This window comes from Felis catus, chromosome B3 (genome assembly GCF_018350175.1).
Source record: "Felis catus isolate Fca126 chromosome B3, F.catus_Fca126_mat1.0, whole genome shotgun sequence".
Lineage (NCBI taxonomy): Eukaryota > Metazoa > Chordata > Mammalia > Carnivora > Felidae > Felis > Felis catus.
This window is the reverse complement of record NC_058373.1, coordinates 146,095,795-146,117,842: the sequence shown is the minus strand read 5'-3', so window position 1 is coordinate 146,117,842 and position 22,048 is coordinate 146,095,795. Positions and strand designations below refer to the sequence as shown.

General features: G+C 69.6%; 1 protein-coding gene across 1 annotated transcript; it reads left to right on the top strand.

Annotated features, from left to right (window-relative positions):
• The first annotated feature begins 1,169 nt into the window (after positions 1-1,169).
• Positions 1,170-22,048, top strand: AKT1 (AKT serine/threonine kinase 1). The gene is given in 14 exon segments (NM_001322435.1): positions 1,170-1,282; positions 3,751-3,890; positions 13,651-13,779; positions 16,351-16,462; positions 16,629-16,776; positions 16,900-17,031; positions 17,101-17,166; positions 18,607-18,675; positions 18,868-18,993; positions 19,064-19,192; positions 19,278-19,492; positions 20,036-20,123; positions 21,612-21,714; positions 21,961-22,048. Coding segments are annotated over 13 exon segments (1,443 nt in total). The 5' UTR covers positions 1,170-1,282; positions 3,751-3,844; the 3' UTR covers positions 22,041-22,048.

Below are 22,048 nucleotides of genomic sequence, written 5' to 3'. Positions count from 1 at the left end.
GGGGAGGGGCAGCTGTTGGGAGAAACTTGTGGCTCTAGCTGAGCACAGGGCCCAGGGAGGGGTCAGGGGTTGGAAGGCCTCTGCAGTGTCCTGGGAATCTGTAGGTGGGCGGGGTCGGGGGGCGGGGGGAAGTCCCCAGTGGACTGTGGGAGCCTAGGACCCATGGATTCGGACAGCAGGGAGGGCCCGGGGCCGCTCTGCTGTGACAGCCCTTCTCTGGAGTCTGACCCCCACCCAGCCCCCCACTCTGGGTGTCTGTGTCTGGCTCAGGGCAGGTGGCTCCCGCCAGGTGGATGCCCCTCCACCGGTCCCTGGCGCCGTGGTCTCCCTCTGTGGACCTGGGAAGTCTCCCGCCTGCTTTTGTAGCCAAGCCGTCAGTGTCTGTCTGCATTCCGGTCAAGGCCCTAGTGAGCCCCTCTCCAGAGATGGAGGGCCCTGCCCGGGGCCAAGGGAGTCCTTCGGCACGGGGATCGATGACCCCTGTCTCCCTAGCCTTCCCTCTCCTGTCTGCCTTCCAGCCGGCCCTCCAGGACCCCTCAAAGCTGACCCCCACCAGCCTCCCGCAAGGAGCGCCCCGCCCCCACCTGCAGGGGACCGCTAGCTTGCCAGGCTCCTCGGATCACGCCTTTTAGGGTCACCGGGGCTGCTCCCTCCCCGGCCCCCAGCTCGGAGCTGCCCACCAGGGGTGGGGGGAGGGGCTGGGGGCACGTTTTGAAAGGGACACTAACCTGCCCCGCCCCCACGCCACGGAGGCAGAAGCGCGGGGTTCGTCCCGGACCGGCCCTCCCCGCGCGCTCGGGGCGGAACCGGGCCGGGAAGTGAGGGCGCGCCGGACGCGCCGGGAAACCGAGGCCGGGGAGCACGCGGCCGGGGGACAGTGGGCGGCCCGCCCCGCGCCGCGCGCTCCCGGCGCCGCGCCCTCGCCCCGGCCGCGCCGGGGGCGCCCCGGGCGGCGGAGGCGGATGTGGGCGGGCGGCCGGGCGGGGCGGCGCGGGGCGGGGAGAGGGCGGGCCGGCGGCGGCGGCGGCGGCGGCGGCGGCGGGACCGAGCGCGGCGGGCGGGCGGCCGGCCCAGCGCAGCCAGCGCAGCAGCGCAGCCGGAGGACGCGAGCCGGCGGCCGCCACGAGCTCCGGGCCCGGCGGCGCACGAGGCCCGCCCAGCAGCGCCCGCCCGCCGCCGCCTCCAGCCCGGCCCCGCCCGGCGCGCGCGCGGGGATGCCGAGCGGCGGGCGCCGGAGGCCGCGGCCCGGCTAGGCCCGCGCTCGGCCCGGACGCGGCGCCCGGTGAGTCCCCCCCGCCCCCCGCCCCGCGCGCGCCGCCCGCCGCCGGGGCCCGGATTTCCTCCCGCGGCCCGGCGCTTTGTTCCCGGCCGGCGGGGCCCGGGGCGCGGGCCGCGCGCGGCCGGGGTGGAGGAGCGGAGCAGGAAGTGGCCGAGCGCGGCCTGGGCGGGGAGGGCGCGGGCCCGACCGGCGGCGGCGGCGGCGGCGGCGGCGGCGGCGGGGGTGCGGGCCGCGGCCCCGGCCTCCCTCATGACCTTGGGGAAGCGGCCAGGGCCGGGGCCGGCGCGCGGGGAGGGGAGGCGAGGCGGGCCGGCCGGCCGCGGTGCCCAGGAGGTCCTCAGGGACCCCTCGGAAAGGCTCGCTCCAGCCCTCGTTCAAGTTTGTGGGTGGGCCTTGGGAAGGAGACCTCGTTTGCCCCGAGTCGAAAAGTTGTACGCGATGGCGAGGTGCCCGGGCCGGCCCTCCTGGACCCCGCAACTGCTTTCTGACCTGGGTGGGCTTTGGAGGTGCTGCCCACCCTCCCTGGCCGGGGCCCCAGTGGGCGCCTGGGGCTGGGCCCCCAGACTGGGGGAAGGTGGGGCAGCTGGTGAAGTGGTCCGTGAGCAGGCCGGGTTCCCACAGGGCCCCGCAGCCCGGCTCCCCGCTAGCCTTGACTGCTCTGAGCCTCTGGCCCGAGTGCAGGGCGGGGTGCACCCGTGGGGCTTGGTTCTGCCTCCCCCAACTGAACGTGCAGTTCATAGATCGGTGTTTGGAGAGAGAGGGAGGGGGCCCTTTAAGAGCACGGCAATGTTTTGGTTAGTTGTGACTTAAATAATACCAGCAGTGACACACTTTTACGGTAAAGGCGCTCACGGCCCGGTGGGAAACGGCCCTGCACCCGGAGACAGCCCAGGCCCCGGCTTGGTGTGTACGTTTCCGTGCAGATGCACAGCCCCTGTGTGTGCACAGATATATTTTTACACACGGGGCTCGACAGCTGTCTGACTCTGTCAGCAGCAGGCCCTGATTAGGCCAGGGTGGGGGCGGGGGACATCCAGAGGTCTTTGGGTCCAGCCCTCTGCCTCCAGGCCACACCCACTTGTGTCACCAGAGGGGTTCCCCCCCCCCCACTGTCGGGCGTGCTGTGCAGGGGTTCAGAACCCTGTCCTTGGAGGTATCTTCAGTCTTGCTTCCTGTCGCTGCCGGTGCCCTGTTGCACACGTTGGGCACCGTGTGTCTTCCCTGGCCTGGCATTAGATGCAGGCAGGGGGGGGTCTTTCAGTTCTTCTAAATTTAGCCTAAGACTGTCAGTGCCAGGCAACCTTCTCTGGGTCCCAGTCCCCTGCCTCAGGAGGCCAGTAAGGTCGAGGGAGAATGTCCATGCAGCTGTAGGTGAACCCATGCTGGGCTCCATTCCAGAGGTCCTCAGGGGCCTTCCTGCCCTGGGGGTCCCAGAGAGGAGTGTCTCTGGGCCTGCCCTCTGGAGGGCTAGCCCAGGACTGCTCATGGGAAGACTGCTCAGAATGATGTGTGAGCTGGGTTTTGAGGGATGCCTAGGAGCTCGTCCAGCCGGGAGTGATGGGGATGGTTGCTCGGGTTCAGTGGCCGAAGTATGTCCAAGAGAAGGCTGCTGGTGGCCACTGCGGGCGCCAGGGCCTCTGCGTTTGTGCAGGCACCCCCGTCTGTTACCTCCTGAATGCTGTAATTATGGGTCTGTAACCACCCTGGACTGGGTGCTTCTCACAGACAGGACCCATCTGAACCTCTCTTTGTCCCCAGCGCCGAGCCTGGCAAAACCAGGGATGCCTAGTACATGTTGGCCGAATGAATGAACCAGATTCAGACCAGCAGGGGTGCTGTGGTTTAGGAGGGCCTTGGGTTTCTTGAGGGGAGGTTTTTTCTTATGTCGCCTTGGAGGGCTCTGGGTTCTCATTTGTGCCAGCCGCCTGGTCTCCTGGCCCTACTTTCTTCACACTTGAATTTCTTTTCTCTCCTAGGCTGGGGCAAGAAGGAGGAGCCCGGGGCCCTATGGGTGGGAACAGGGGCGCCCTCGCCAGGGGCTTGGGGAGGCCAAGCAGCTTCGAGCAGAGCCAGAGGGCCTGCCTGGAGGAGGTGGCCTCTGCTGGGTTGGCAGCTTAGGGAGGCTGGAATATGCCAGGAGTGCCTTTTGGGGGCCGGGGTGAAGCCGGGGCATCAAGCCCCGAGGGCCTGGGCTCAGGTACCAGGGGGATTGCAGCCCAGGCAGAGGGGAGGCCCGGCCCCAGGGGACTGGGCGCCTGTCTGGTGTCGTGGCAGAACCACGCGCCGGGGGGGGGGGTGGGTGGGGGGGATGCGGCAGTGGCTCAGAAGGCCATGAGGGGGGGGCAGGCCACATGGGAGGGTGGGCCCCGACTGGGACCCTAGGTGCGGCGGGCTCCCTGGCCTCACTGTGGGGTTGGAGGAGTGGGCCCGGGCCGGACACAACCTCACACACTTCCCTTTGACTCTTCCAGAGGCTGGGTGCACTGGCTGGGCTCGGGGAGACCCTGCTGAGAGGGGACGGTGAGCGGCGCCCTGGCTGGCCCGGCCCTACCGGAACAGGGCACCATGAACGACGTGGCCATCGTGAAGGAGGGTTGGCTGCACAAGAGAGGTCAGTGCCCTCGGGTGCTGGGCCTGGGGCTGGGGTCCCTCGCGTGGCGTGGAGCCTGTGTGGGCCGGCCAGCACGGTGGCTGCCTGGCTGGGTCCCTCAGGCGGGAGAGGCCCCGCCGCCTCCCTCCCCGCTTTCCTGGAAGGCAGTGAGGACACTGGGGCCCGTCCAAGGCCTGGCTCGCTGGCGGCCCGGGGCGCTGCCCGAGGGCTCCTGAGGGCAGGGCAGTGTTACTTGGCCTGGCCCAGTGCCCGCCTCAGGCCTGGGCTGTGGGGCGGTGTGGGGGTGGGGGGTGGGGGGTGGGGGGCTCTGCACCAACCAGGGGCCCGGCCCCGGTGTGTTTGTGCTGGACCTGTGAGCCGTCCGAGCCCAGCGCCCGTCCAGCCTCTGCTGTCCGCGGGCTCAGGGCCCTGCGCCCAGGGAGGGGCTTGGCGGGTCCTGGTGTGACAGGACATGCGGCCTTGGCCCCTCGCCCGCAGCCCCCTGCCCCGCAGCCCTCTGTGACTCGGGGGTGGGGAGTGGGGGGTGGACAGGCTTCATGTTTAGGTGTCCCCTGGGGAGCCGCTCCCTCCTGCCCCAGGGCGGGGATTAGCAGCCGCCCCCTTCCTCTTCCTCTAGACTTGTTCCTTCCCAAGGCTTTGGTGATCCCAGCTAGCTGGTTAGCCTGCCCTCACGGGTGCCCTCCGGCCGATGGCGTGAGGGTTTCCCCTCCCCACCCCGGGATCCCACAGGCTGTTGGGAGGGGGAGCCTCGGACACGGGGAGCAGACGGGGAGGTATGCTAAGGCAACCGGCCGCAGGCTGGGTTTTGTGGGATGCGCGGGAGCCCCCAGGAGAGCAGGCTGGGGAGCAGCGGGGCCTGGAGCGGCAGAGAACGGGGGTCAGGGGCTGCGGAGGGGCTCGAAGCACAGGGTCCAGGATGTGGTCAGCCATGTGCTGTCAGGGCTGGCTTTGGTGGCTGCAGGGAGGACGGCACACTGGGCCTCGAGACGGAGGCGAGGAGGCCCCCGGGCCCCGTGGTCCGTGGGGAGCCCTTCCGCCTGGCTTCTCCCAAGAAGCCCCAGCACGCACCTGCCGTCTCCATCCCCGCCCCCAGTGCTCAACCTGCTGCCATCCCCGGCCTGCTCCCTGTGTCCTGTGCCTGGAGCCCCGTCACCAGGCCGGGCTCCGTCTGCCTCACCTGACAGCCCTGCCCTTCACCCTTCACCGGTCCCGGGCCTTTCTTTCCTCCGCGCCTGGCCGCAGCACAGGAACACGGTCCCCTACCTGAACGAGCAGCAAACATTTGTTGACTGACTGTTAGATTAAGATGCTCCTGGCCCAGTTGCTGGGACGTCCCCCAGCCGGGCTGGAGCAGGGGCGCCTCTCTGACCCCTGGGTGAATTTCAGGTTGCCCCTCAGGGCACGTGCCTTCTGAAGGGGCGGGAGGCTGGGGTATCGGGCCGGGGTGGGGGGAGGGTGGCCGTCCAGAAGGCTGGGTTTGGATCTGACCTGGCTGCTCTGTCGCTGTGTCCCTCTCCAGGGACAAATCTGTTGAGCTCTTCGGCCCTCGGTTTCTCACGTATGTGAGGGGAACGGTGGCAGGGAACGGCCTGGTGAACTCTAGGGGGCCCCCAGTCTGGGCACAGCCAGCCTCAGCAGCCTCACTGGGAGAGAGGGTCCGTGCTCCCTCCGGGAGGTGGGCATCCTGCTGGGGGGAGTGACCTCTGGGCTGTTTCCTGGGTGTCCTGATACTGTGTACTCTGGGCAGAGAAGCCACGGAGGACAGTGGGGAGTCCAGCCTGCGTGGGGATGCCCGGGTTTGAGTTCCAGCCCTGCGCTGACCTGTTCTGGGGTCCAGGCGAGCCCTCCAGGCCTCAGGGTCCCAGTGTGTCCAGTGGGGAGTCCGTCCCCGGGAGACTGAGTTCAAGCTGCTGACGGCTCAGAGGGTGGCTGGGAGGCAGGCTGGGCCGGCAGGGATGGTGGGCAGACGGGCGGCCCCAGAAACGGGTGGCTTCCCGACCGAGAGCTGGACATCTGGACGTGCGGACAGCCCGAGTGATAGGCAGACACCCCAGCTCTAGGTGGAGCCCCCAGGCAGTGGGCAGCTGAGCCCACGAGCCCCCAGCGCTGATGGCTGGAGCCGGGCTCAGCACCGCTCAAAAACTTGTGCACTCTCTTGAGTCTTCAAGGCTGACGATTTTTGAAAACGAGGCCTGCTCCAGGATGTAGGTCTGGCTGAGCTTGGCCTGTGGCCTCTGGTTTTGTCTTCAGACCGCTCTGTGCTGAGGCCACGGCCTGTCTGTGCAGCTGTTTTGGGACATCCCTGCCCGGTGGCCTCACTCTTGGAGCCCAAGCTGTGGGCTCTGTCTACCCGGCCAGGCCTGTGGTTGTTTTCCTGGGTGTCCCTGACCCACAGGCAGGCCAGCTGGACCAGGAGAGGGGAGGAAGGCAGTGAGGAGCTGGGCCACGGAGGCAGGAGGGGGCTCTGGGCCGGGGTGGGCGGCCCTGGGGACCCTTCTGCTCACGCAGACAGGCTCCTGGCCAGGAGGGTCTGGCCCAGAAGCGTGCTCGGCAGTCCTCAGCGGAGCACAGCCTGGCCCCCGGGGGTGGAGGGGTGGGATGAGGAGAGCCGGCCCTGAGGTCTGCGAGCACATGTGCCGAGCGCACGGGGCGCAGTCGTGTCTCCCTGCCCTCTCGCCCCCAGGGATGGTGCCGGCCGGGGCCCCGGGTTCGCGGAGCTTAGCAGGTCTGGTCCCTGCCTGTCTCCCGCCCTGCTGTGCCCCAGCCCTGAGCCCTTTCCCAGCAGGGATCCGGCCCTGGTTCCAGGCAGAGGTGGTCCGAGGCGTCCTGGTGGAGGTGGGCTTTTGGGCCGGTGGTTTCTCCCACCTCCTCTCCCTCGGTGGTGACTAGGTCCCGTCTCCCGCCGTGGCCACGGCCGTTCCCCGTGTCTCACGTGTGGCTCCGATGAGGAGACCATGGTTTCCCCTTGCTGACACAGTCCCCTACCCCATCCCTGGTCCTGGGGTGCCCCTGGACCTTTGAAGGAGGCAGCGGCTTTGCTAGGCAGACACCAGGGGACCGGCCTGTGGGCCTGCTGAACGCACTTCTGAGCGCAGACCTGTGGGGTTTCCCGTGAAGGCCCCGTACCGTTGCCTGCGCACGGGTGCCACCAGGGCGAGGGGCTCAGCAGGACCGCCAACGGTGGGTGTCGCTCCCCTTACCCTGTGCCTCGGGCTAGAGGGCAGGGCTGCCCTGGGCCTCCTGGGCCTCAGTTTCCCTGGCCGTCAGGTGAAGGGCGGCCCCAGTTCCTGTACAGGTCACACCGATGTGGCTATGGCTTCCGTCCCAGCAGCCCCTTGGTCCGCGAGGCCGACCGCGCAATGCCTTGTGTCTGTGAGGGTCCGGAACTGCCCCTGGGACAGGTCAGGGCAGTGTGGCCGGGCCTGGGGGCGAGGGCAGGTGCCTAGGAGGGAGGGCCCCGAGGTGCGCTCCAGGGCCACTGGGCCTGGCGTGTGGCCGTGGCCGTGGCCGCCATCGGTGGGGCTGTTTCCTGTTTTGTGAGCGTGTTGGGTTCTCCCCGTAGAACAAACAGCAGAAGAGGAAGCTGGGGCGATGCGTGGGGGGTGAGGGGTCACTGCCCTCCTGGCCCTGGGTCCCTTGGCCCTTGCTGGTGGCCCCAGCGGGTGGCTGTCCCATGGTGAGCCAGGCGCCGGGCAGGGGCGGGGGAGGTGGGGGTCACGGGCCGGGGAGGGGTGAGGGGCCACAGGGTAGGCTCTGCTCCCTCCAGCCGGCCCTGGGTAGCACGTTGTGCAGGGGAGAGGGTCCCGAGCCCCCTGCCCAGACCCCCACCGGCCAGCGGCTCTCCGCAGAGGCCAGGCTCGGTTGCATCAGGCCGGGTTCCTAGAAGTGCTGTGGGCTGGCGCGGGGTGGGAGCTGGCCCGGCCACCGCTGGCGTCCCTCCTGCCCAGGCACACCCAGCCGGGCTCGGGGCCAGCGCCCTCCCCGCGGGCCCTCCCGTAACTGGAGCCCGTGGCTGTGGCTCCGTGCCTGCTCCCCAGGGCCACCCCACGGTGGGCACATGCCCACTGTTCCTGCCCACTCGACGTGCCCGGTCCCTGCTTGGCGGCCCCCCGGCCAGATCTGACCCCGGACAGGCCGGCAGAGGTTCCTGGGGTTCCAGGCTGGGGTGGGCCGGTCGGGTGAGCCACGGGCCAGACCCGGGAGCTCTGCCTGGCCGAGCCCTCGCCTCCTCTCTCCTGCCTTCAGGTGTGTTTCTTTAACCATAAGAAATACTAGACCCGTATTTTGGGGGTGTTGCAGTCGACGGCCGGGTTTGGGAGGGGTTCCTTCTGATAACACCAGGTGCTTGACCTAGATCTCTGGGCTCTGGATTCGGGTCCACAGATCCCCAGGTGGGCCCCAAGACCGCAGGCCTCTCTCCCCAGGCCTGTGACCCAAGGTGCCAGCAGATAGGAGTGAAGCTGGTGGACTGATGGGTGGGGGGCTGCCCCCTGGACCGTCCAGCCCCCTGGGATGCTTGTTTGTGGAGGTGGGGCTGTGGCTGCCCCCTCACCCTCACCCAACTGGGTCTCTGAAGCCCAGCCTCCCCGAACCCCACTGCGGTGAGGCCAGGCGCACATCGGACGGAGCGGGCAGGTGAGGCGGGTGACCAGCCGCCGGCTTGTGGAGGGAGACTGAGAATAGGCGGTGGGGAGGCCCACGCAGCCCCAGGCTGGAGCCGGGAGTGAGCAGGGCCATGGCAGATGGCGCCTGGGCAGTGGGGCTGTGGCCTTATCTGGGGGCGCTGAATAAGCACCCAGGGGTCTCTGGGCCAGGGTCTCTGGGCTGCCTGGGGCAGGAGACCAGAAATGAGACAGTGGGTGTGGGCAGGGGGCCCCCGGACCAGGGCAGGGGTCGTGGGGACTAAGCCACGTGGAGATGTCCCAGGGGGAGCTGGGACATGTGGTGGGCAAGCTGGGACTAAGGGGCAGCCCCTCTGGCCTGCGTGTGGGGGGGTGCTCAGTGCCCAAGGAGGAGGTGGGATTTGCAAGGACGATGGCATCTGGGCTGAGATGGTCGACAGGCAGCTGCACCTGGGGTGGGGTGGGACGTGCTGGTTGGTGAGGGGCGCCGTCCCGGGCGCTGTCCTGATGAGGCAGGCAGGGCCCGAGCAGCCCCCGGCACCGTCCCCGTGTTCTTTTTTTTTTTTTTTTTTTTAATTTTTTTTAACATTTATTTATTTTTGGGACAGAGAGAGACAGAGCATGAACGGGGGAGGGGCAGAGAGAGAGGGAGTCACAGAATCGGAAACAGGCTCCAGGCTTTGAGCCATCAGCCCAGAGCCCGACGCGGGGCTCGAACTCACGGACCGCGAGATCGTGACCTGAGCCGAAGTCGGCCGCTTAACCGACTGAGCTACCCAGGCGCCCCCCGTCCCCGTGTTCTGAGTCGACCTGTGTGCACTGGGCCGTGACTTTGGGACCTGCCTGCTTGATGGCAGAACCAGAGACCTGTGGGGAGGTCGGCAGGTGTCACGGAGGGAGCCTAGCCTGGGCCGCAGGACCGGGGTCTCCGCTCACCGTCTGTGACCTTGAGAGTCCCTTCCTCGGGCCTCGGGTGCCCTGGGAGCTAGCGGGCACATCACTCCCTGCCCTCCCTGCCTGCCAGGTGGGCCTTCTGGGAGGGCTGGGTGGGATCGTGGGGGAGGGCCCAGCGAGGCTCAGGGGCCGTGGGCGGGGGGGGGGAGCGTCTGCCCTCCATGTGTCACCCCTCTGCTGGGCGGGGGGCGGACGCCTCCTCTCATCCAGCCGTGCCCCTGGCCGGACCCCGTGGATGCTGGGCAAGGCTCAGTCTCAGGAAGCAGGTCGGTGCCCCGCGGCCCCGCCTGAGCGGGGGTCTGACACTGCCCGGTTCTGGCGCTCCTTCCTGGGGGCTCCCGGACCCTCAGGGTCAGCCTGTGGCCTAGTATCCTGCTAGTGGGACGGGGACGCAGGGACCGCAGCTTGTGCACAGGCAGAGGCCTGGCAGGCCGACCCCCCCCCCCCCCCCGCCAGATGACCCACGCCGGGTGCCCGCCCGCTGCCTGCCCCCTTCCCGGTGGGCGGCGACGGATGGGCCGCCGTCAGCAGGGCTGTTTGCTCACTGTGCTGGAGAAGGTAAATGGACGCCCGGCAGCTGTCGGCCTGCGATGGATGTGCTGGCGGCAGGGGACCGCACGGTCGCCGCTGTCAGCTGGCGCCCGCTCCCCGGGCCTGCTGGGGCTCGCTTTGCTGTGGAGAAGCAGCCCGGTGCCGCCTGGCGCCCTGCCAGCCGCCGCCGCCCCCGCAGCAAAGTGTTTATCCGGCAGTTTCCCCGAGAACCGGAGGCTTGGAGGGAAGGTTCGCGGGGCTCGGGCGTGGTGGCTGAGCGGGCCGGGGCCTGGCGGCGCGGGGAGGGGGGGCCCTTTGGGGCGCCAGGCCCGGGCTGCGCCGTGACTCCCCGCGTGCCCACAGCCTGGGTCCCAGCCCCCAGGTCCGCTGCCTGGGGCGCCCCGATCGTGACGTGGCTCAGGACCCACGGCTGGGAGGCACGGAGGGGACAGGCCCTCCGCCTCTGCCCACCTCGTCCCCAGCTCCTGGCGGTGTGGCCCCGGTGGGGTGACTTGGGCTGCAGGAGGTCAGGATCTTCCGGCATCTTCCTGGAGATGAGCCGGCCCCAAGATGAGCAGGGCTATTAGAAGGGCCCTCCTGGTGGAGGACGCACGGGGACACCACGGCGGCCGGTGCCAGGAGCTGAGGGTCCCTTAGAGGCGCAGGAGGAGGTGGGGGAGCCTGGCTGAGACTGCGTGTCCCCCTCCCCCCACCACCCCAGCCAGGACGCCTAGGGCCCTCCCTGGGGGTGGACCGGCTGCGAGTGAAGGGCTGGGGGGGAGCATGGGTCCCCTTCTCTGGTGGCAGGCGGGGCGGGGTCTCTGAGGGCCAGTGTGGGTCTCTCCCCCACCCCAGCCTAGGGCTGGGCTTCTGAGAGAACCCTGCCCGTCCCACCTGCCTCCCAATTTTGCCATGGCTCCTGTTTCCTGGCTGCAGGGGTGGGGGCCCTCATGGCCGGGCTGCCCAGCTGTGCGGAGGGGACCCTGAGGCTGGCCCCCGGGACTGTGAGGACGCCCCACGTGGGCCTTGGTCAAGTGTCTGCCTGCAGTGGGGTGGGTGGGTGGGGAGCCCCTCCGGGAGACCCGGGCTGTGGCCGTGAGTGGCAGGGACCAGCGGTGCACTGCACGGCTTCCCGGAGGTCACCCTGGCTGTGGGCAGGCATCTGTCCCCGGGGCAGTGGTGGGGACCCCCATTTAGGGAGCAGTGACCTGAAGGGCAGACTCAGGCCTCCCTGTTCGTCACCCGCCCGTGCCTGTGCCCGGAGTGAAAGCTCCTAGGTTCCCACCGCCAGCAGCGGCCCGCGAGTGTCTGTCCCCACCCCAGCCCCCGTGGCCCTAGTCCTGTGGCTGAGGACGGGGGTGGCTGTGTCCCCCCTTCGTTACATCCTGTGTCACCCCAGCCTCCTCGGGAGTGAGCAGGGCTCCGGCCCCCCATCCGCCTGGGCCGGTTGTCTGGCCCGAATCCTGTGTGGGCTGAACTCACTCGGATGCAGGCCACAGCCCAGGACGAAGTCAGCACTGCCTCGGCCCCCAGGTGACCGCCTGGCTGCACGTGGCCGGGCAGAGAAGGGTCCGTGTGTCTCAGAGCCTTGGCCCCAGCCTCCCCTGCCTCCCCAAGGGCTCTGTGGGCCGGGCTGCCCAGGCGAGGGGCCGAGTGAGGCCGCCTTCCCTGGCCCTCCCGTCCCACCCGTGTGTCCTGTGGCTCTAGGGCTCAGCCACGTGGGGTGTGGCAGGGGAGCAGCTGGGGGCCGACCGTGGCCCCCCTTCAGCGCCCTGGGTCAGGGGGCTGCTGGAGGGTCCGGCGGACCCACTGCCTGTCCTCCTGGGCCCCTGCCCAGGGCTCATGCAGACTGGGGGCCTGTCCCTCAGCCTCTTCCCCTCCAGGGCCGCTCCCTTGCCCCGCCCCCCCCCCTCCCGCGCCCCAGTGCTGGATTGTAGAACCTTCCTGGGCCCGGAGTGGACCAGGTGCAGGGTCAGGTGGCCGGGGTGAGTCCCGGTGGCACCCCCGTTCCGGGAATCCTGCGGCCCGGTGGGGAAACTGAGGCCCAGCCTGGCGTGCGGGCGCTGCCGAGCAGGTGTGCACGTGCCGGCCGCGTGCACAGGGTGCGGGGCCGGGCGCGGTGGGGGCTGGCGGCAGTTGGCGAATCAAGATGGATTTTCGGGGCTGCGCGGGCGAGGCGCTCATCACTCTCCCCGCTCAGTTAGCGTCCCGGGGAGCGGCAGCTGGCGGGATGAGCGACACTCCATCAGGGGCCGACAGCTCCAGCCTGGCGCGCAGGCGGGTGGGAGCGAGCGGCCCGGGACGGCGCGGGTGGGGGGCTGCGCACAGCCCCCGGCGCCCCGTCTGCTCGTGCCCACCCGCTGCCCCGGCGGGAGGCCCGGTGGAGCCGCGTGGGCGGGCGGGGTCCCCGGGCGGTCGGAAGCAGCGGGTCCGAAGGGGGCCGACCCCGTGGACACCAGCCTTCCACGGGGCCGGGGCGGGGGGCTCGGCGGAACCGGATGCGGTTGGGGCAGAGGGCGGGCCGCCGGCTCTCACGGGGGTCCTCGCCCTGCCGGTGGGGGCGGGCCTGGAGGTGACCCCCCTCCGCCCCGCCCCCCCCCCCCCCCCGTCCCTCCCTCCCCGTCGTGTGCAGCGGAGTGAGGGCTGGGTCACACCCGGAGGCCCCTGGCCCGCAGAGGCGGCTGGGCAGCGGGGATGGGGGAGGAGCACACTGGGAGCTGCCGGGTCCTGGGTGGGGCCTTTGCGGGTCGCCCTCCCCTGGGGCCCAGAGCTTGGGGACCCCAGCCCCCTCCCCACCTGCTGCCTAGTGGCCCTTCTGACAAAGCCGTTGTCCGATTAGTAAGTTTTCTCTCGTCGTTCAAACTCCTTGCTCGGCAAAATGCAAATGAAACGCTCTTTTTTCTGGGTGTCAGAATGAAAAATGACAGTCGCTGCAACATCGCAGAGGACATCTGCTCCGGCTCTTAAGTGCGGTTGCCTGCCTATGGCTGATGTGGCAAGACTCGGGGGGAAACTTCCCCGAGCACCTGGGTGGCCCGCGGGTGGGACGCGGTCGAGGGTGGCGGGTCTCGGCCCGCGGACCGCACGGACGCCTCCTGGGTCCGGCTTCCCCGTGGTGCCCAACACTGTGCTCTGGGCTCCTGGGCAGGGCACGTGGTCACGTGGGCGGTGAGGGGCTGCGGGGGCCGTGCTGCATCAGGGCCCTCGGTCCCACTTGCTGTCCCCTGGATGCTGGGTGCCGGGCTCCTTCCCGTGGGCCAGGGAGGGGCCGCTCCGGCGGGCAGTCCGCTTGCGACGGCGGTAACGGCGTGGCCGACACCTGGCTGGACCGAGCGGGTGGGGGGAGCTCTCCGCCCTGAAGCGCTGGTGGGTGGCTGTAGCTGTGTGTGCTGGGGACCTCCTGGCCTGGCGGCGCCCCCTCCAGAAAGGCCCCCCGGATCGGGCCGGCCTCTCGTTAGCTGTGCCCCTTCCCCCCACGCCCAGGTCCCCTCTCCGCCACGGGGGCCGGCTCTTGGTCGTGTCCCCGAGTCACGGCGTCCCGGGTGCCCCTGTTCTGGCACAGCCGGCTGCGAGCCTGCCACAGGGACGGGGCTCCCGGGGGGCCTGGGGACAGGGCCCGGCGGCCTCGGCCCTCACCGAGCACGCGTCCGCAGGGGAATACATCAAGACCTGGAGGCCCCGGTACTTCCTCCTCAAGAACGACGGCACCTTCATCGGCTACAAGGAGCGGCCACAGGACGTGGAGCAGAGAGAGTCCCCGCTCAACAACTTCTCTGTGGCGCGTGAGTGTGCCCGCGACCACCCTGGGGTGGAACCGGGGAGGGCGGAACAGTGCCCAGCGGCCCCCAGGCTCGGGTCCCCTGGGCCTCTGCGTTTGGGGCCAGCAGCTGCCAGGGGCCAGGCTGGGCGGTGCTGGCTCTGCATCACCTTGGGAACTGGTTAGCGGATGCTTCCGGCTGCCGGGAGGTCTTCGTGCGGAGGCCCGAGGCTGGAGACCCCAGACCTGTTCGGGGCACTCTGGCTCTGGGGGACAGAGCCCCGCCCGGGACAGCCGGCTGGCGCTCCCCAGGGTCTCTCCACAAAGCCTCTGGGTGGGGACCCTTAGCTTCCGGGAGCCTCTGTCACCCCTAGGAAGAGCCCTCAGAGGCCTGGGCCCCGCAGTGGTTTCCTTCTACCCTCAGCAGGGGTGGGGTCGGCAGGCACAGCGCAGCCGGCCGCGGCGTCTGGCAGAGCTGGACGAACTGGGACCTCTTCGAACCGTGTGGCCGCGGCCTCATCCCGTACCTGTGACGGGGAGACCCGGGCCTGGAGAGGGGCTGCTGAGCCAGGCAGGCCTTCCTGTGGGCTCTCTGTTTCCACCCTGGAACCTGGCTCTGCCTTGGGGCCAACCCAGGACCCAGGCCGGGTCGGGGGCTGGGAAATGAGGGATGGGCTCATCAACCGGCCGACCTCCTGGGTTCCTCTTGGGACGCCATCAGGGGTACCGAGTGCAGTGCCCACCGAGGGGTCTGCCCCTCTCCCCCGGGCTTCTTCCTACACCCCGTCTCTGGCCGGCCCTGTCTTCATTCAGCCTGGGAGCCTGGGGCTGCCCCACATCGTCTGGTGCAGGTTCTGGTCTGGGGTCCCAGGAGGAGGAAGCACAGGCTGATGGGGAGGGACTCGTGGCTTCCGTGCCTGTGGGTATGGCGGGGGGGGGGGGGGGGTCCTGGCACCTTGGCCGTCCTGCCCACCCTCCAGGGTGCCCGGCCCTGTGCTGCAGGGACAAGGGGCATGGCCAGCACACCCCACCCCAAGGGCTTCTGTCGGGCAGTCGCTGCCTTTCCGTCCTCCAGCCTGGGGGTCTCCCAGGGGGGCTTTACCACGACCTGGGTCCGGTGAGTCCCGCCTCTCCATCCTCAGGCTCCACAAAGCAGCTGTGAGAGTAGGGGCCCTGGGGTGAAGGAGGACCAGGGAGGCAGGCGCCGCTGCCCCCTGCAGCCTGGTGGCCATGCAGGGGACCTTACTGCAGTGCCTCTGGGCTCCCCCCAGCGCCTCCTTGTTTGGGGCCAGGTGGGGCTTCAGGAAGGAGGCCTGGCTGGGGTGGGGCTGGGTGCCACCGTGCTGGCAGGGGCACGAGGGGCCCCAAGGAATGTTCCGTACAGGCGGAGCGTGGGGGGATCGAGGGGGACTCTGCAGAGGCGCACAGGAGGTAGGCACCCTCCAGAGGGCTGCCTGAGCAGAGCGGGAGGTGCTGGGGCCTCGAAACCGGGCCGCAGTCCAGCTGGAGCGCCAGCCAAGGAGCAGAGCCGCACGGGACAGGGGCTCATCCTTGGGGAGGGGTGCCGGGGCTGGGGAGACCGGTGGTCTCCGATGGGCGAGTGGGGGGTGGGTGTCAGCACCGAGGAGACCGCCACGGGATTTTCCAGCCCCCCACCCCTGGGCCAGCACGGGCCACCGGCCCCACGAGGCTGGCCCCCAGCCCCTCCTGGCACCCGGCCCTGGTTCACCCCTGGCTTACACTCTGCTGAGCCCAACCAGGGGCCCTCGAGGCTGCCGGGGCACAGGCACCGGGACGTCGGAAGCCCCTTCACGGGCCCCGAAACCCGTCTCCTCTCCCGCAGACGGAGCTGGCCTGGCCTGGGATTTCTCGGCACCCCCTACTGGTTCCCACCCCTCCGGGGGCTTGGTGCATCCCCACAGCCCCTTTGCTCCCGGTGTGCGCGCGCCCCAGGTGTAGGTCTGGGTGCTCCCAGTGTGTGGGTGCTCCCGGTGTAGGTGTGTGTGCTCCCGGTGTGCGTCTGGGATCCCTCTGGAGGGTGGCGGTAGGGTGTCGCCAGTGTCGGGTGGCCGGGTACAGTCCGAGCAGCCTCCAGGGAGGGTCATCTGCCGGGACAGGCGGCCCCTGAAGGGTGAGTCGGCACCAGCCTCTGCCCTGGGGTTGGCCCCGCTTGGAGGGGCAGGGGGCCGGCAGTCACGGCTGGGAAATGGCGGGAGGTTCCTGCTCAGAGGCCAGCTGCCTGCCCTCCCGGGGGCCCCCATACTGCCCACCCTCTGTCCAGTCGAGCGGTGTCCTGGCGCGCCGCATGGGCTCAGCGACCAAATGGCCAGGGGAGACGGCCCGGGGCTGAGGAGACCCAGCCTCAGCCCGCCCTGCAGGGGCGCGTCTCCCGGCCGGAGCACGGCGTCTGGGCCGGGACAGGGGTCCCGGCTCAGTTTTGTGGTCGGGGAAGCCAGAGCATGGAGCGGGGATGGGACAGGACTTCCCAGGACCCGGTGGGGGGGGGGGGGAGGAGGGCCTGGGGGGGCGGGGGCAGGGGGGCTGTGTGGGGCCGGGGGTGTGCAGAGGGACACTCACATGCCAGCCCCGCCCCCAGAGTGTCAGCTGATGAAGACGGAGCGGCCCAGGCCCAACACCTTCATCATCCGCTGCCTGCAGTGGACCACGGTCATCGAGCGCACCTTCCACGTGGAGACCCCCGAGGAGCGGTGCGGGACGGACACGCGGGGGTGGGGGGGGGCCCCTGCTCCCCAGCGCTCCCGTGCCCTCCTCAGGCCCCTGGTGGGGTGGACGCGCCAGCCTGCGGGGGGCCAGGCCTCGGTGTCCCCCAGCATCTGGGCCTGAAGCACGGGGCCTCACCGGGCCGCCCTGCAGGGAGGAGTGGACCACCGCCATCCAGACAGTGGCCGACGGGCTCAAGAGGCAGGAGGAGGAAATGATGGACTTCCGGTCGGGCTCGCCCAGCGACAACTCGGGGGCCGAGGAGATGGAGGTGTCCCTGGCCAAGCCCAAGCACCGCGTGGTGAGGCCCCCCCCCCCCACGGGCAGCACAGTGGGGGGCGGCGAGGGGCAGGGACGCAGGACCCCCGGAGGGCCGGGCCCCCATGCGGCCCCTGACCCCGGGCACCGGCCCGCCGCCCCGCAGACCATGAACGAGTTTGAGTACCTGAAGCTGCTGGGGAAAGGCACGTTCGGGAAGGTGATCCTGGTGAAGGAGAAGGCCACGGGCCGCTACTACGCCATGAAGATCCTCAAGAAGGAGGTCATCGTGGCCAAGGTAGGGCGCGGGGCCGGGTGGCCTGGGGGCGGGTGGCGGGCCGGCGGCTCACCTGGCCCTGTCTTCCAGGATGAGGTGGCCCACACGCTCACAGAGAACCGCGTTCTCCAGAACTCTCGGCACCCTTTCCTGACGGTGAGTCCTGGAGGCGCGAGCTGTCTGCGTGAAGTCCCCCGCCCCTGGCCTGAGGGACCCTCGTGCCTTTCTCCCCGCAGACCCCGGGCTCCTGTGCTTCGGAATTCAGGCCCATGGGGGCAGGGGTGGGGGGGAGGTGCTGTTTGCTGCCCCTGCTGTGCAGGGGTGGTGGGTGACCCTGTCTTCCCTCTGCTCTGCCTGAGGCCCCGGGAGGCACCAACCCCCCCCACCCCCGCATGCCGACCCTTCTGCACACAACCTTCCAGCTGTTTCCCCTTTGAGGCTCCGGTCAGGAGGGTCTCTGTCCCCGGGGAGGTTCTTGGCCCAGGAGGGGTGTAGGGAAGCTCTTAGAGAGCATCGAGAATGAGCTAGAAGTTGTTTCCCGGCTGAGCCACCCAGGAAGGTGTGGGTGAGCTGGTCAGCAGTGCAGTGGACGGACGGGCTGCCGCTCACCTGGGGGGTCGGGACCGGGCCAGGCACCACTCGGGCTCTCCTGAGGACCCCCCCAGGCCCGGTCACCCTCCGCCCAGCACGGCGTCCCCAGCCCAGGCGCTGCCTGACCCAAAGCGGCGGCAAAGCAGAGAAGCCCCTTCCCTCCAGTTCGTGCTCCCTCAAACATTTCCTTGTGAGGCGTGACCGGCCCGCCCCTGTGGGGGTCTTACCTCGTCTCGCTCGCCGCTCTTCCTCTTCCCCAGGCTTCGTGCCCTGCCCTCCCCCTCTGCATGCCCCTTGTCACAGGCGACGGAACTCAGGCCACGCACACTGGCTCCCCTCCTGCGGGCTCCCCACGGGATAGGGCATGGGACCTGGAGAGTTGGGGACGGTGGCCTCGTGGCACAAGGTCTGGAGCTGGTCTCCTGGCCTGTGTTTCCTGTGAACGGGGCTCATCCCTGGCCGCCGGGTGAGACCCAGGGTCTGTCCCTCGTGGGGAAGACTTGGTCCTCCAGGCCTTTCCTTTTAAAGCAAGGCAGGAGGGGCGCCTGGGTGGCTCAGTCAGTTTGGCATCTGACTTTGGCTCAGGTCATGATATCATGGTTTGTGGGTTCGAGCCCCGCATCGGTCTCTGTGCTGACAGCTCGGAGGCTGGAGCCTGCTTCGGCTTCTGTGTCTCCCTCTCTCTCCGCCCCTCCCCTGCTCATGCTCTGTCTCTCTCTGTCTCAAAAATAAATTAAAAAACATTAAAAAAATAAAAAAAAAAATAAAGCAAGGCAGGAAGGGGGTGCCAGGGTGGTGGGGAGGAGCCTCTCCGCCGCCGTCCTGCTTCCCATGTTTGTGGCCTGGAGCTCCACGGCCCTGCAGGGAGGCCTCCACATGTGCACCGGAACCTGCTGGCCCCTACCCTGCCCGAGATCCGACCCGGAGCCCGCGCCTTCTTCAAGCACGGCCGGTGGGCGTCAGGGGTCCCACAGGGCCACGGTACCAGCTCTGCCTTCCCCGTAGGCCCTGAAGTACTCCTTCCAGACCCACGACCGTCTCTGCTTCGTCATGGAGTATGCCAACGGGGGCGAGGTAGGCCGGCCTTCCGTGAGCCTTGGGCCACCTTCCCCGGCACGGGGACGGTGCCTGCCTCCCCCCGGTCCCAGCACCCCCCCACCCCCGCACCGTGTGTCGGGGTCTTGCCCCGTGGACGGTGCCCCCCACCCCCGGCCCCGAGCACTGCGGTCTCGCTCTGGGACCCTGACTGCGGCCCTCGTCCCCCAGCTCTTCTTCCACTTGTCCCGGGAGCGGGTCTTCCCCGAGGACCGTGCGCGCTTCTACGGCGCCGAGATCGTGTCCGCGCTGGACTACCTGCACTCCGAGAAGAACGTGGTCTACCGCGACCTCAAGGTGGGTGGGTGCGAGCGGGCGGGGCCGCGGCGGGGGCAGGGCTGGCGCTGACCCGGAGGCCACCCCGCAGCTGGAGAACCTCATGCTGGACAAGGACGGGCACATCAAGATCACCGACTTCGGCCTGTGCAAGGAGGGCATCAAGGACGGTGCCACCATGAAGACCTTCTGTGGGACGCCCGAGTACCTGGCCCCCGAGGTGCGCACCCGCCGCGCCCGCCCCCCGCGCCCCGGAGGCCCGGGACCGCGGGGCGGCCCGTGACCCTGTGCCCTGCGCCCCCCAGGTGCTGGAGGACAACGACTACGGCCGCGCGGTCGACTGGTGGGGGCTGGGCGTGGTCATGTACGAGATGCTGTGCGGCCGCCTGCCCTTCTACAACCAGGACCACGAGAAGCTCTTCGAGCTCATCCTCATGGAGGAGCTCCGCTTCCCGCGCACGCTCAGCCCCGAGGCCAAGTCCCTGCTGTCGGGGCTGCTCAAGAAGGACCCTAAGCAGAGGTGAGCCCCTGGCCCCGGGCCGGCAGGGTGCCGGCGAGCCGCCCCACCCCCTGCTTCCCCTAGGAGCAGCTGGGCGCCTCCCGGGCCACGTGGCTGACCCACAGCGTCCTCGACCGGGGCTGGCCGGGGCCGGACGGGCACCTGCGCCCGGACCTCGCAGCCTCCACACGTGCTCAGGAAGACCCCACCCGGTGTGCCGCACCTCCCTCTTCCTCCGGCCCCACCGCCCCGGGGCCGCGCCGTCAGCTGGCACTGTCCCCCCAGCCCACCCCCGGGATCGAGCTGTCCCCCCTCACACGATCTCCCTGCTCCCTTGAGACCGTGCTGCCCCACCCCCCGCCATCCCCCACCACCCGGGGCCAGGCCGTCCCACTCGCTGTGCCCCCCCCCACCCCTCCCAGGATCACGCCGACCCTCCTGTACCGTCCCCCGACCCCCAGGGACCCCAGCGTCCAGTATAGTCAGGCATCCCAGCCTCACCCAGCAGGAGGAGGGGCCCCGTGCCAGCGGGCAGCGTGAGGCACTGACCAGTCTCCTCCGCAGGCTGGGAGGGGGCGCCGAGGACGCCAAGGAGATCATGCAGCACCGCTTTTTCGCCAGCATCGTGTGGCAGGACGTGTACGAGAAGAAGGTGTGTGGGGGCCTGGCGCACGGCCCCCCCATCCCCGCGCCCCCTCCCCAGGCTCGCAGGGTCTGCACCGTGGGATTTCCTCCTGAACACTGTTCAGGGCCCCCCTCCTGGCCCCCTGGAAGGAGCCGTGTGCACGGACTCCTGGAACACGGTGCCCCGCCAGCTGGGGGCACCAGGCCTTTTCCAGCCCCGCCGCTGAAGGCTGGCCTTTGCTCTCCCAGCGCCTCCAGTTATCTGACCTCAGTCCCTCCTGCTGCAGGGAGAGCCCTCCCCGCCCTCTGAGCATGCAAGCTGGGGGGAAACACAGGCCTGTCTGGCACATGGGAGGTCTCCCGGGAGCCAGGCGACTGCTTCCTGCACACGTCCCTCTGTCCCCCGCCCCCAGGGACTTGGGAGCGCCGGGCCCTGGCCCAGGCCGGCGCGGTGGCCCGGCAGGCTCAAGAAGGCCGTGCTAGGGCGTGCGGGGCGCCCTGTCTCCAAACACACTTCCCCCTGGTTTCCATCGCACCCTCCCCCGTAGGCCCGTCACAGGCCACACGCCCTGCCTCGAGCAGAGACCCTGAAGCTCATGAGGGCCAGCCCGGTGTCCTGGGGGGGGGTGGGTGCTGGCCTGCAGGGCCCTCCTCCCACATGCACACCCCCTACGGTTACCTGTGCGTCCTCTGTCACGGGGAGGCCTCTCTGCAGCCTGACTTAGCCAGCTGCACTGTGGCCTTGAGCGCACGTGAGGCCAGCCAGGCCCCGCGCTCGCTCGGGTGGGAAGCCTGGAGGGCGAGGCCCCAGCAGGACGTGCGCAGGAAGGCCTGGCCTCACCTCCTGGTGGGAAGTTGGGCAGGGAGGGCCCTGGGAGCCCTCTGAGTTTGGGGGCAGGTCAAGTTCACTTTGTGCCCCGGGGCACCTGGCTGGGGCTGGCACGGGCACGTGGCGCTGCCTGGCTCCGCCCTGGGTTCCCTCCCAGGGCTGCGGTGGGCTCTCTGGACCCACTGCGTGGGAATACTACCCACTGGCCCAGGGGGCTCCAGGGATGGGGGAACCGGGATTGTCCCTCTATCAGGAACGGTCAAAGTGGGGCCGCTGGCAGCTGGGCCCCGTGGCCATGGTCAGGAAGGGGTGCGTGTGGCCCCTGGGGATGGGGCTCTGGGGCTGGGAGCCCACCCGTGTTCCATGGTGTCCTTGTTCACCCCCTTCCCGCGTCCGAAGAAAGCTACAAAAGAGAAGAAAACCGGACTTGTCTCCTTCCACCTGGGGGTACTAGGGTCCCGCAGAACTGGTCACCTGCCGGGGCCTGCTGTGAACAGGGCCCGGCCTGCCCTTGTGGGGGGCAGGTCTGCAGGGCCCGGGCCACCGCCCTCCCCTGTGGCTCCTTGCTGCAGCCCCGTCCTCGGTCTCGCGCTGCCTGGAGACACGAAACCCTTCCTGGGGGCGGCCCCTGGGGGGCAGTGCAGAACGGGGTCTGTAACTTGCCTCCCCTCCCCTTGCCCCCTGCAGCTCAGTCCGCCCTTCAAGCCCCAGGTCACCTCAGAGACGGACACCAGGTATTTTGATGAGGAGTTCACGGCCCAGATGATCACCATCACGCCCCCCGACCAAGGTGAGGGATGCCCCACCCCCCGCCAGCCCCCAAGTCTGTTTCCTCCCTTCTCTTCAAACCGCAGAAGTTAGCGGCTGCCCCTGGCAGAGAGGCCCACAGGGTTCACCGGACAGGTCCCTCTGGAGGGTGGCGATGGGCGCGGGAGGGCACCGTCCCTGTTCCTGGCATCAAGAGGGTCCTTTTCCCCAGCGCATGGTGGCCGCGATCCCGGCACTGGGGTTGAGCGTGCCGCCCACTCACCCACAGGCGACAGCGTGGAGGGCGAGGACAGCGAGCGGAGGCCCCACTTCCCACAGTTCTCCTACTCCGCCAGCGGCACGGCCTGAGGAGGCCA